This window comes from Mytilus edulis, chromosome 5 (assembly GCF_963676685.1).
Source record: "Mytilus edulis chromosome 5, xbMytEdul2.2, whole genome shotgun sequence".
Classification (NCBI taxonomy): Eukaryota; Metazoa; Mollusca; class Bivalvia; order Mytilida; family Mytilidae; genus Mytilus; species Mytilus edulis.
Window position 1 is genome coordinate 54,218,807 of NC_092348.1, and position 10,399 is coordinate 54,229,205.

The window sequence follows — 10,399 nt, forward strand, 5'->3', positions numbered from 1 at the left end:
AGTTTCTAATTTCTGTGTCACTTGTTCCCTGGTGGAGCGTTTTCTCGTTGACAATCAAACCACGTATTTTATTTTTATATGAAACTTCTTTTAGTCCAACTATTCTTCAAAGTTTTAATTATCAAAGGCAAACGATACCAACTAAACATTCAAACTCATTAGTTGAAGAGAAACTTGCCATGCTACGGCAAAAAAACTTAAAAATGACCAAAAGTACATACAACAGTTTACAAAATACAACATATCGAGAAAACCAGACTGAACAGCACGGCCTACACAAAAAAACGCGGGTGATATCGGGAGCTCCAGATCTGCTCCACATGTAACAACCGTATATTATACACACCAATTTTTTTTAACAATGTATCGAAAAAAAACCATCTTAATCATCTTATGAAAGAATATTTGAAACATGCCATGTGCAGTATTTTGCCTAATTTGCTTAATTTTAGGCTATTAAGAAAAGGTTAAGAAAAATAAAATGATATGTTTTCTTTCTGTGAATATATGGTCACATGTATTTAATGTAAAAGGTTGGCTTCATTTTTACAGTGGATTTTTTTTTATTGTAAACCTTTTTTCTCAGGACCTTACTGAAATGGTCAAGTTATTTTGAGAGCTATTTTTTAATGGCAGATCAAGATTGTTTCTGTTAAATTTATTGACAATATCGATAAATTGTTTTTTGACGATTTAGTGCTTGACATGTAAGAAAATCCAAATGTTAGTTAGGAACTTTCCCTTGCCTATCCCTGGATAGCACTTTTACAATATGTGCTATGCATGCACCTCCAATGCAAGTACTAACTCAGTAAACATGTCACAATCGAGGAAATTACAGACCACATGACACTTATGGTTATAATGATCTAAAACCGCGAAGACAAGTAGCTAGATGGTTCAGACACATGTACCTCATATCGGTCAACCATTCTTGATAGTGACCGTAAAATTTATATGATCGCTTTTGCCAATTTTGGTTTTGCTCATAACTCTGTTGTAGAATGTAAATGTAAATCAGCAATGTAACTTAAAGATACAATTCTTCATATTCAATTATTTATTTCTCTTTCTAATTAGCACAAAATCAAGTTCTTCCCTGACGTACTGTTTGACCTTTTTCATTATATGTAGGAATTTTGACTGAGTACCAGGAACGTTTGTTTACGGTAACAAAAACAATGTGGTAACATGAACGATATATATTTGGGTTTTCTTTAAATGAGGAGACACTTTGTGTAAATTGGTTGTTGTGAAATGTTTCATACTAGAACTTAGTGAAATTGTATAGAAAATGAAGTCAACTGTATGTTGTTGATTCCATCTGAGTATCAAATTTAGAAGTGTCAAAAGTAATTAAAGTCCTAGGAAAGTATAAGTTTGTCTATGCTGTGTTTTTATATACTTATTATGTTTGTCTTTTAGTAGTTTTTAGATTTTGTCATGGTATTGTTAGTAATTGTTCGACAAAATAGATATAGGAAGATGTGGTATGAGTGCGCGCCAATGAGGCAAATCTCCATCCAAGTAACAATTTATAAAAGTAAACCATTATAGGTTAGGTACAAATAGTCTGAATATCTCTTTGGTATGCTTCGCCTCTCTTTCAGAAATGTATATACTATTACCATTGAGCAACACTTATGTGCTCTGATTGTCAAGTTATTGATCTTAAACCTCCAAGCAAAAGGAAATAGTCAGGTACATTCTTATTCAGTAATGCTATTAAAAATTAAGATTGGTTACACCGTTTTTATTTTAATTTGCCATGTTTCAGTTGTTTCCTCTTAAAGTTAGTGTCTATGTTTGTACTTGTATAGTTATATTTTAATGTTTTTATTCACTAGATATATTTATGATTATTTATAAATGACCAATCAATATAGTGTCCATTGTTTATCGTTTATAAAATAAAAAAATAACCAGGATAATAATTTGGTACGAATCGTCAGTGACGCTGGAATCAAAAAAGTTAAAGGCCAAATAAAGTAGAAGTTGAAGAGCATTGAGGCCCATAAATTCTGAAAAGTTTTGCAACATACAGTATACAATATTGCGTGTGTGTTGCTGTTACCTTTTAATAAGTTCAAATAATGAAACTTTTCAATTTTAAGAAGTTTCAGACACATATAGTATATCCTGTTACTTTATATAGTATAGTAACAGGATAGACGGTAATAGAAGATATAATTACTATATTTAATGCTGTTGTTTAATAATAAATCGTTTTTTGTCTGGTATATTATTCTTTTGTGGTCTTACTGGTTTTTACATTTCTAATATTGTTTTCATTAAGCAATGTTTATGTACTATCACAAACATGTACTGGCTTAATTTTTTCTTATTTATGTAAATTATCTGAATTTTCATTCTCTACACCTTATATTATGACAGAAAAGGTCCGTCTGCGTTGTTAAAAAAAAATTGTGCTTTCGAAATCATGAAAGAATAGTTCCATATCCATAATCAATATATTCAATTTAAATTGCAGAAAAGTCTAACAAAGAATAATAACGAAATTGTATTTATGTAGAATTTATAATAAACACATTAAAAGAAAACCTTTTGCAAATAAAGGTCATTCACAAAACTAATCAATAATGGCAATGCCTAAATACTACATATAATGACTAACTATCCACCAGCAGTAGTACTGACACCTGTATAGCAATATAAACATTAATTTTGCCCGGAAATTCAGGTCAATTCGTGTAAATAGTTTAGTCCTTTAAATCAACTTTTTTTTTATAAAAGGTTACCAATTCAACTCTATAATTAAATCTTTAAATATTGATTTTATTGATATAAATATTGATTTTATTATCAGAAAATTAAAACCAAACTAATATTATTGTGAATATATATATATGTTACAGGCATTTTCTAAATTTAGGCATTTTGTAAAATGACTTAATTTTCAGGCAATTTATAAAATGCCTAACCTTGACAGGCATTATACAAAATGACTAAAATTACGCATTTTGTAAAATGACTGAAATTTTGAAACAAAATTCAACAAATTGCCTGTTCAGTTTCAGGCAGTTTGTAGAAGAAGGTTATCATTGACAAAAGTGGACAAAAACACAAAATCTTGCAAAGAAAATATCTAACGGTTCGGTAGAATTAATTTATTTTCTAAAAACCAGCTAGGAAGGTTTGTATGTCATATGATGTGTACTTTTTATGGATTTTTTTTCTGGACAATTTTTTTTTTTAAACAAGTTATTTTTTTCTCCAAAAACTGGAAACAAACTTTTTTTTCCAAAAAAAATCCATAGCCCCCCCCCCCCCCTAAAATCAAATGGTTGCTGCCTAACGGACAGACATTTCAACTGCCGCTTGCAATTGAAATGAAATTATTTTTGATAGGGACAGAGAACTCCACCTGCAGAACAGCTATCCATAAAAAAAAATTGTATGAATTCTAAACGTGAAGAAAGTATTGCATTTTGCTAACATATGGAAATATTTCACATGTTTAATATTCCAATTCAGAAATAATGAGCATTTTAATATTTATACCCCCACATCGAAACAAATTCCCCTCTACAATATGGGTTTTGCCATACAAGGCTGTGTTTTGATGTGATACAAAGATATGGTTGGTAGTGTCATCGTAAATATTTTTCAATCAAGATAGCCTATTGCAAATTGTGGCTAGGTTTGAATTTATTTGTGCTAAAGATTACATTTTTTTTTAAATTCAAAATTTACTATAAAGGGCAATAACTCCATAAGGGATCAATTGACAATTGCTTATTGCGAAACAGAATGCTGTCGAACGTTAAGTGTTTTGTCAGTAAAGGTAATGACAGAGCTAAATGTGTAATGATTCCGGTTTCTTCAGATTTTACGCAAAACAATTATGTATTTACAAAAGTTCAGGGCAAATATTGGGTAACAGTTCTGTCATCCAAACATTGATAAATGATAAATAATTGCATTTGTCAAGCATTTTGGAATAATTCGGTAAAAATTCTTCTTGATTATTAAAACTCTTGAAAGTCGACAGTTATTCAATTCAGTAATAATTATCATAAATAAAACTGTTTAAGTGTTCAAAGATTTCAATTGTTTTTATTTTTTATATTTCATTCTTTAAAATAATTTCAGGCATTTTATAAAATAATAATAATGCCTAGAAAAATTAGTCATTATGTATAATGACTGAATCTTGCAGGTATTTTAGAGAATGTCTAAAATTTTCAGGCATTATACAAAATGCCTAAATTTAGAAAATGCCTGTAACATATACAAATGCACATTTATTTCATGATTCTACAGTCTGTCGATACCTCAACATATATTTTGTGTTTAGTGTTTCTGTTGTGTCGTTGTTCTCCTCTTATATTTGATATGTTTCCCTAGGTTTTAGTTTTTAACCCGGATTTGTTTTTTCTCAATCGATTTATGAATTTCGAACAGCAGTATACTACTGTTGCCTTTATTTGGCATTGAACAAGGTCATGTTTTTCTCTGACTGTTAATGTCGTCTATACACTAAATACATTGGCATTTTGATGTTTACTGATTGATACTTTAGTCTTAGATATATGTATTGTTTTACATTCATTTGATGTGTTTCAGCTTTTTATCTTCCAATTTGATTCAGGACTTTTCGTTTTTAATTTTCGTTGGAGTTCGGTATTTTAGTTATTTTACTTTTTTGAGTGAATTATTAATGTTTATATGTAGTAAATACCGAACAAATATTTATCATTATTGTTCTGTAACATTTAATTTTTTATTTTTTTTTAAATTATCAGAAACCTATATATTTCACCTATATACTGTACACGGTAATGTTTTTCAAACCATAGAAGTTAATTGAAAGTATGTTTGTGGCCAAAAGAATAATAGAAATCCCGAAATGTATACCTAGTTGGTTTCTGGTCAGAAATATACTGCAGACCCAGCACAGCGATCAATGACATCACTTATCTATTACATGTATTTATTATCTTTTCATGCTAAAGTTTATCAAAGTTGTTTTCATTAGTTTTAACTTTATCATTTGTGCACGTTTTCATTTTTATCATCTGAGGACTGAAGACTTTATCAAAATGCTATCGGTTTGACACACGGTATAACTTTCCACCTGCTAGACTATTGATGAGCACTTTTGAACAAAGACCATTCAAGTCGAGCTGGAAGAATAAAGATCATGATCTGTACATATTTGCCTGTATTCTTGCTGCTGTTTGTTTTTTCTGGTGAGTTATTTTTTTGTCAAATACACAAATATAATATTTCTTATATATAGGAGGCTCGAGGGTACAAAAAATTCAGCAAAAACTGAAACTTTTTTTTTTTCATTACAAATTTTATTTATTACACTAGTAGTTGTTACTTTATGATAAGGATATAAAAATCAACACAAAAAAACCAATTTGTTGTGGCCCCAGATGACTTTTTAAAATGTTTATATCATTGAAAAATCACCAAATTATCTCCCTTTGGTGAAAAAAAATCCCATTTTTTGCATTAACATTGAAATATCTATTTTAACTTATCGGTGACCTATAATTTTTTATTATTTTTTCAAATAAACTGTACTTAAACTTATCTATTGTAGAATTTAAGCGATTTCTGTAATTTAGTTCTTTTTTATTTCGATATTACCTTTTTCTTCTATTAGTTCAACAGAACAAAACTACCAAAACAAAACTGCATGCTTCTTTCGAAGGCAGATTGTGAGCTTAAATGAACGGTGACCCTATATTTTTATATTATTTTTCTATTAAGTATATGATAAAGTTTATTTATAGAAAAAATAGCGAAATCGGTATCCTATATTTTAAAAAAGAAATTGATTTTTACCCTCGAGCCCACAATAAAACGTTATCAAAACAACATTTATATGCAAAAAAAAATATTTTTTTTATACAATTTGAAAACTAAAAATAGATATAAAATTTGAATTGCACTCATTTGTATTTCTTGGTGTTGGACTAAAGCCAGATAAAGAAATTGTAATAACAAAACGTGTGTCGATGGTTTTGTGTGCCTTTTTGACATTCAGATAACAAAAGCATCACAGCAACACAACAAAACAAAACCAAACAATAAACCAAACGAACGAAGAGAAAAAGTACATATGAAGGTCAACATACGAGGTTCGCCAATGGACAAGAAGCTCTTAATCACGCAACACTTTACAATGCAAGTTATGAAAATTTATTATTTTATCAAATGTCAACAAAGATCTACAAGCAACAGGAATTCCTTAAAGGAAAAAACCCACCATAATGAGAAAAAGAAAATAAATAAGGTTCGTGACTTAAGACACGCGGTCTTTTCTTGAGACAAAACCACAATGAAACAAGACCAAAGTTCAACAGTTCGACAGGTGTATAATGTTACTTCAAAAAAAGCACAACTATATGTTAAACCTTAGTAATCTATATTACCACAAAGACACAAAACGGATTTCGTGTCACATGTCATGTGTATCGGTTAACAGATCTTATTCATATTACATGCTCACGTTTGCTTATACTTCATAAAAGCCAGAAATGAGTCATTTTTGACAATGGGCGTTGGACGATTAAAGAACCACTAGTAAGCAACAGCAGACAGTACCCATACCCATTCAGACATAATTTTTAGAGTTTCAGCAACATAAATAAAAATTGCGATGACCATTTTCTATCGCAATGCTTATATAAACTTGCTTTATTATTTTGTTTTTAAATTTGTATTCTCATGTAAATGTTTTTAGAAATTTTAAATGTTCTGTCTAATTCCTTGTCCGCTAGTGATAGCAAACAAATTCAATAATCCAAAAATATAATTGTAACTGAACAAACGTTTCGAATCAACGAGCATTGTAACAACTTACTTTTTCCTGTTACTAAACTACCAAATAAAAACCACCCCTTCTTTTTGACTAAAGATATCATGATATACATCCTTAATTTTTTTATTTACTCTCTACATGCCAATTTTTAACCCATTTTCAAACATGACGCCCTTGAAATAAGCTACTACGGAAAATAGCACCATGGTTTATTGTAAATCTTAATCAGCATACTATTTAGCACATCTACCCTAAAATTGTAATGCAGGTTCAAGCACAGAAAAATGTGGTATCAAAATGGTCAAATATTTTCATTCATGCAAGTTCATTTGCTAGTTTAAAAAAAACGAAACATCAAAACCACTATGTCAGAGTAGGGCTACTCTTACATATATTTTAAATGTGATTGGGTGACTTGATGGTGTTGCACCTAAACTAAAATGGAATGGTTTAGAAGTCAAACATTTCGATAATACTTCAAATGACGCGATGTTTTATAGCCTTAATTTGTCGTTGTTTTACTTAATTTATGTTTGTGTAAAAAAAATATCATTATATATAATTATTCCTATTCTTTAGATGCATACAAACCAAAAAGAAAGTATGACCACGAAATGCATAACATGATGACCAGTCTAACTGGAGGCGAAAATAATCAAAGACCAAGTGTGTTTGGAGATGGTTGGGGATTTTTTATTCATAATCCTAATTCATATTTACAACAGTATAGAGAATATAAACATGTAAACATTGGTGACCATTTAGTTAATAATCAAGCATCTACTGCCACGAAAATGAATTCAATTAATGAAAATAACATGAAAAAGAAAACAATGAAAAATTATAACATGTACGGAGTATCTTCGGTGGAGCAGAAATCTGCAGCAAATACAAATAAGTATATTTTCAACCCAAATACTCTCAATCAGCAGCTGATGCACGATTCGCAGAATAGTAACTACGATATGTTAAAAGATTACATGCAAACAAATGTCGTCCATCAAACAAACCAAGCACATAAAGAGGATATCAAACCGAATTCTGACACTGAACATACCGAGCCTTCCCGACAGGGTACACGAACTAAGAACAAAGCCATTTCAAATATTAATAGTATGCCTAAGGATAAGACCGATAATGCATCTAATGGAAATTCTAAAAGTTCACATGAAGCAATAAACAGATTTGATGCAGCCCAGTTAAATAAACAAATGATGAAAACTATGTTTTCTCCGAATAGTTTGAATGGAAACACGAATGGACTTCTTAAACATGGATCAGTTAATGAATTAGCGGACAAATCAAAACAATCATCAAGACATGGAACATTTCATTTCGATGCCACAAATCTGAATTCCGAAATGTTACATAACGTCGGCTATAATCCAGTATATGTAAATGCTGCTACAGGTTTGAATAGAAAACATAAAAGAAGGAGTAGCGATTTTAACCCAAATACCATTATGAGTAAATATATGGAGCTCAGAACAAATGGTAATTTGTTTGGATCTTATCACCCGAACGACCTGATAAACGAAATTACTTCATTTTCAACAGAAAATGAGAACAGTAAAACACCATTAGAGTTTGACCCAAATGGTCACAGCATGTTTCCTGCAGCTCAGCATACTGATTGGGGATTCTCAAATTATAATCCTTTGCATTCATTGGAACAATACAGTGGTCGCAATAATGACAAGGGATCAGCTGGACCTAGTCAAGAAGGATTCAACCCAAACAAATTAAACGACCACCTAATGGAAATGCTTAAACAAAAAATGACAGAAACTTCAAAAGCACAAGCTCAACACATTGCTAATGGTTTTAATCCTGATACATTAAATAGTAAACTTTTCCATAGTCTTGGATATAAACCTGGTACCGTTTCTATGAAAACAAGTGAACCAATTTTTCATGAGAATATACCACAGTCCGTCACAACTAATTCAGATAATGTAACTCAGCGAAATGGGCTTCCTGGTATAGGCACTTCCGATGCGTTTGGAGAAACAAAATCTTCTACTCCGTCACAAAATGGGTATGTTAAAAATACACATTCTGGTTATGAAAACAAAGGAACTGTATATTTAAGTGGAGTCCAACCACAACAGGTTACTCCTACTGCATCTAAAAATCTCCATAATAACCAAGGACAAACACAAATAACGAATAGCAGTGCTGGCATTAAAAATCATAATCTTAAATATGGAGTCAAAAATCAAAACAGTGCACAAGGAGTTAATTCAATTTTCAAAGGAAACATTATTTCACAAAATGGGGCTACTAATACAGCCAATGCGCAAGCAACTGGGGTAGGGTCCTTAAGTGGATCTGTCCAGTCCAAAGGGAATGGCTACCACCAATCTATGTATCAACAAGGACCAACACAAGGCATGATAAACAATACCTCTGTGTTGACAGGAGCAGGTGGTATAGTAAGTCAAACTCATGCAGGGGGTCTGGGTAGCACGACAGTTCAACACACTGGAGTAGCAACAGGTAATGGACAAGGGCAAGGTACTGTGTCTTTAGGATCGAATACAGTATCACAAACTGCAACAGATGGTCTTGGGTCGACAAGTGTTGGGCTGACTGGTAGTGGATCCACTGGTTCAAACGTTATTACGCAGACAAATGCCGGAGGCCTCGGATCTAATACTGTATCACAATCAGCGGCAGGCAGTCTCGGATCAACAAGGGTGGGTAAAATTGGAAGCGGATCACTTGGTTCAAATACAGTATCTCAAACAAATATTGGAGGTCTCGGCGCTAAAACAGTATCTCAGACTGCAACAGGTAGCCTTGGGTCCAATTCCGTTACACAAACAAATACTGGAGGATTGGGATCTAAAACAGTGCAGCAACCAAATACTGGAGCCCTTATCTATAGCTCTGTTTCCCAAACTAGCAATGGATCATTAGGATCCAATTCCGCAGCACAAACCGGAACAGGAAGCTTAGGAACAAAAACTATCCAGCAAACTAATGGAGGGTCGATTGGATCACATACAATTACTCAGACCGGAGTCCATGGAGTCGGAAATCTATGAAATAGTGGTTCTGTTGCTCTGTTGCTGGGTTCTTAGTTTCAAATAGTGTTAAACAGACATCAACTGGGAGTAAATAATGGATAAATAAATATGAATTTCAGATAAAAAAACAAGTTTATCATTTTTCGTTAAGCCTAAAAGATATGTGTTTATAACCTTGTTTAATTTATCCATGATAAAGACAAAATATCATATGAAATATTGAAATATAGAAGGAAAACCAAATATACAAATAAGTATTAAAATAAAGTGACTGACAGATTCAAAAAAAGTGTAACTCAGATATAAACTGGCTTGTTATTTCATTCATTGGACATGCAAAACACTAATTTGAAGATTATTGGCGTGTTATCAACTGTCAAATGAAATGGGTTGCCGCGGTTTAAAACTGCTTTTGATATTTTGTTTCTTTTGGGAACACCTGATCATCACCAGAACATAATTATGACAGGCTGTATCGAGTTTAAAATAGGCGTTATACACGGTATAAAAGTTTTAATAAACTGATGAGTCTTATGTAGACGAAACGCGCGTCTGGCGTACAAAATTA

At 31.7% G+C, this 10,399-nt stretch overlaps 1 protein-coding gene across 1 annotated transcript; it reads left to right on the forward strand.

The window, feature by feature from the left end:
- Positions 1-4,791: 4,791 nt before the first annotated feature.
- On the forward strand, positions 4,792-9,959 carry LOC139523910 (uncharacterized). Its single transcript, XM_071318304.1, has 2 exons — positions 4,792-5,213; positions 7,379-9,959. Exons 1-2 carry the CDS (start codon positions 5,165-5,167, stop codon positions 9,847-9,849), a joined length of 2,520 nt encoding a protein of 839 aa, XP_071174405.1. The 5' UTR covers positions 4,792-5,164; the 3' UTR covers positions 9,850-9,959.
- Positions 9,960-10,399: the final 440 nt, after the last annotated feature.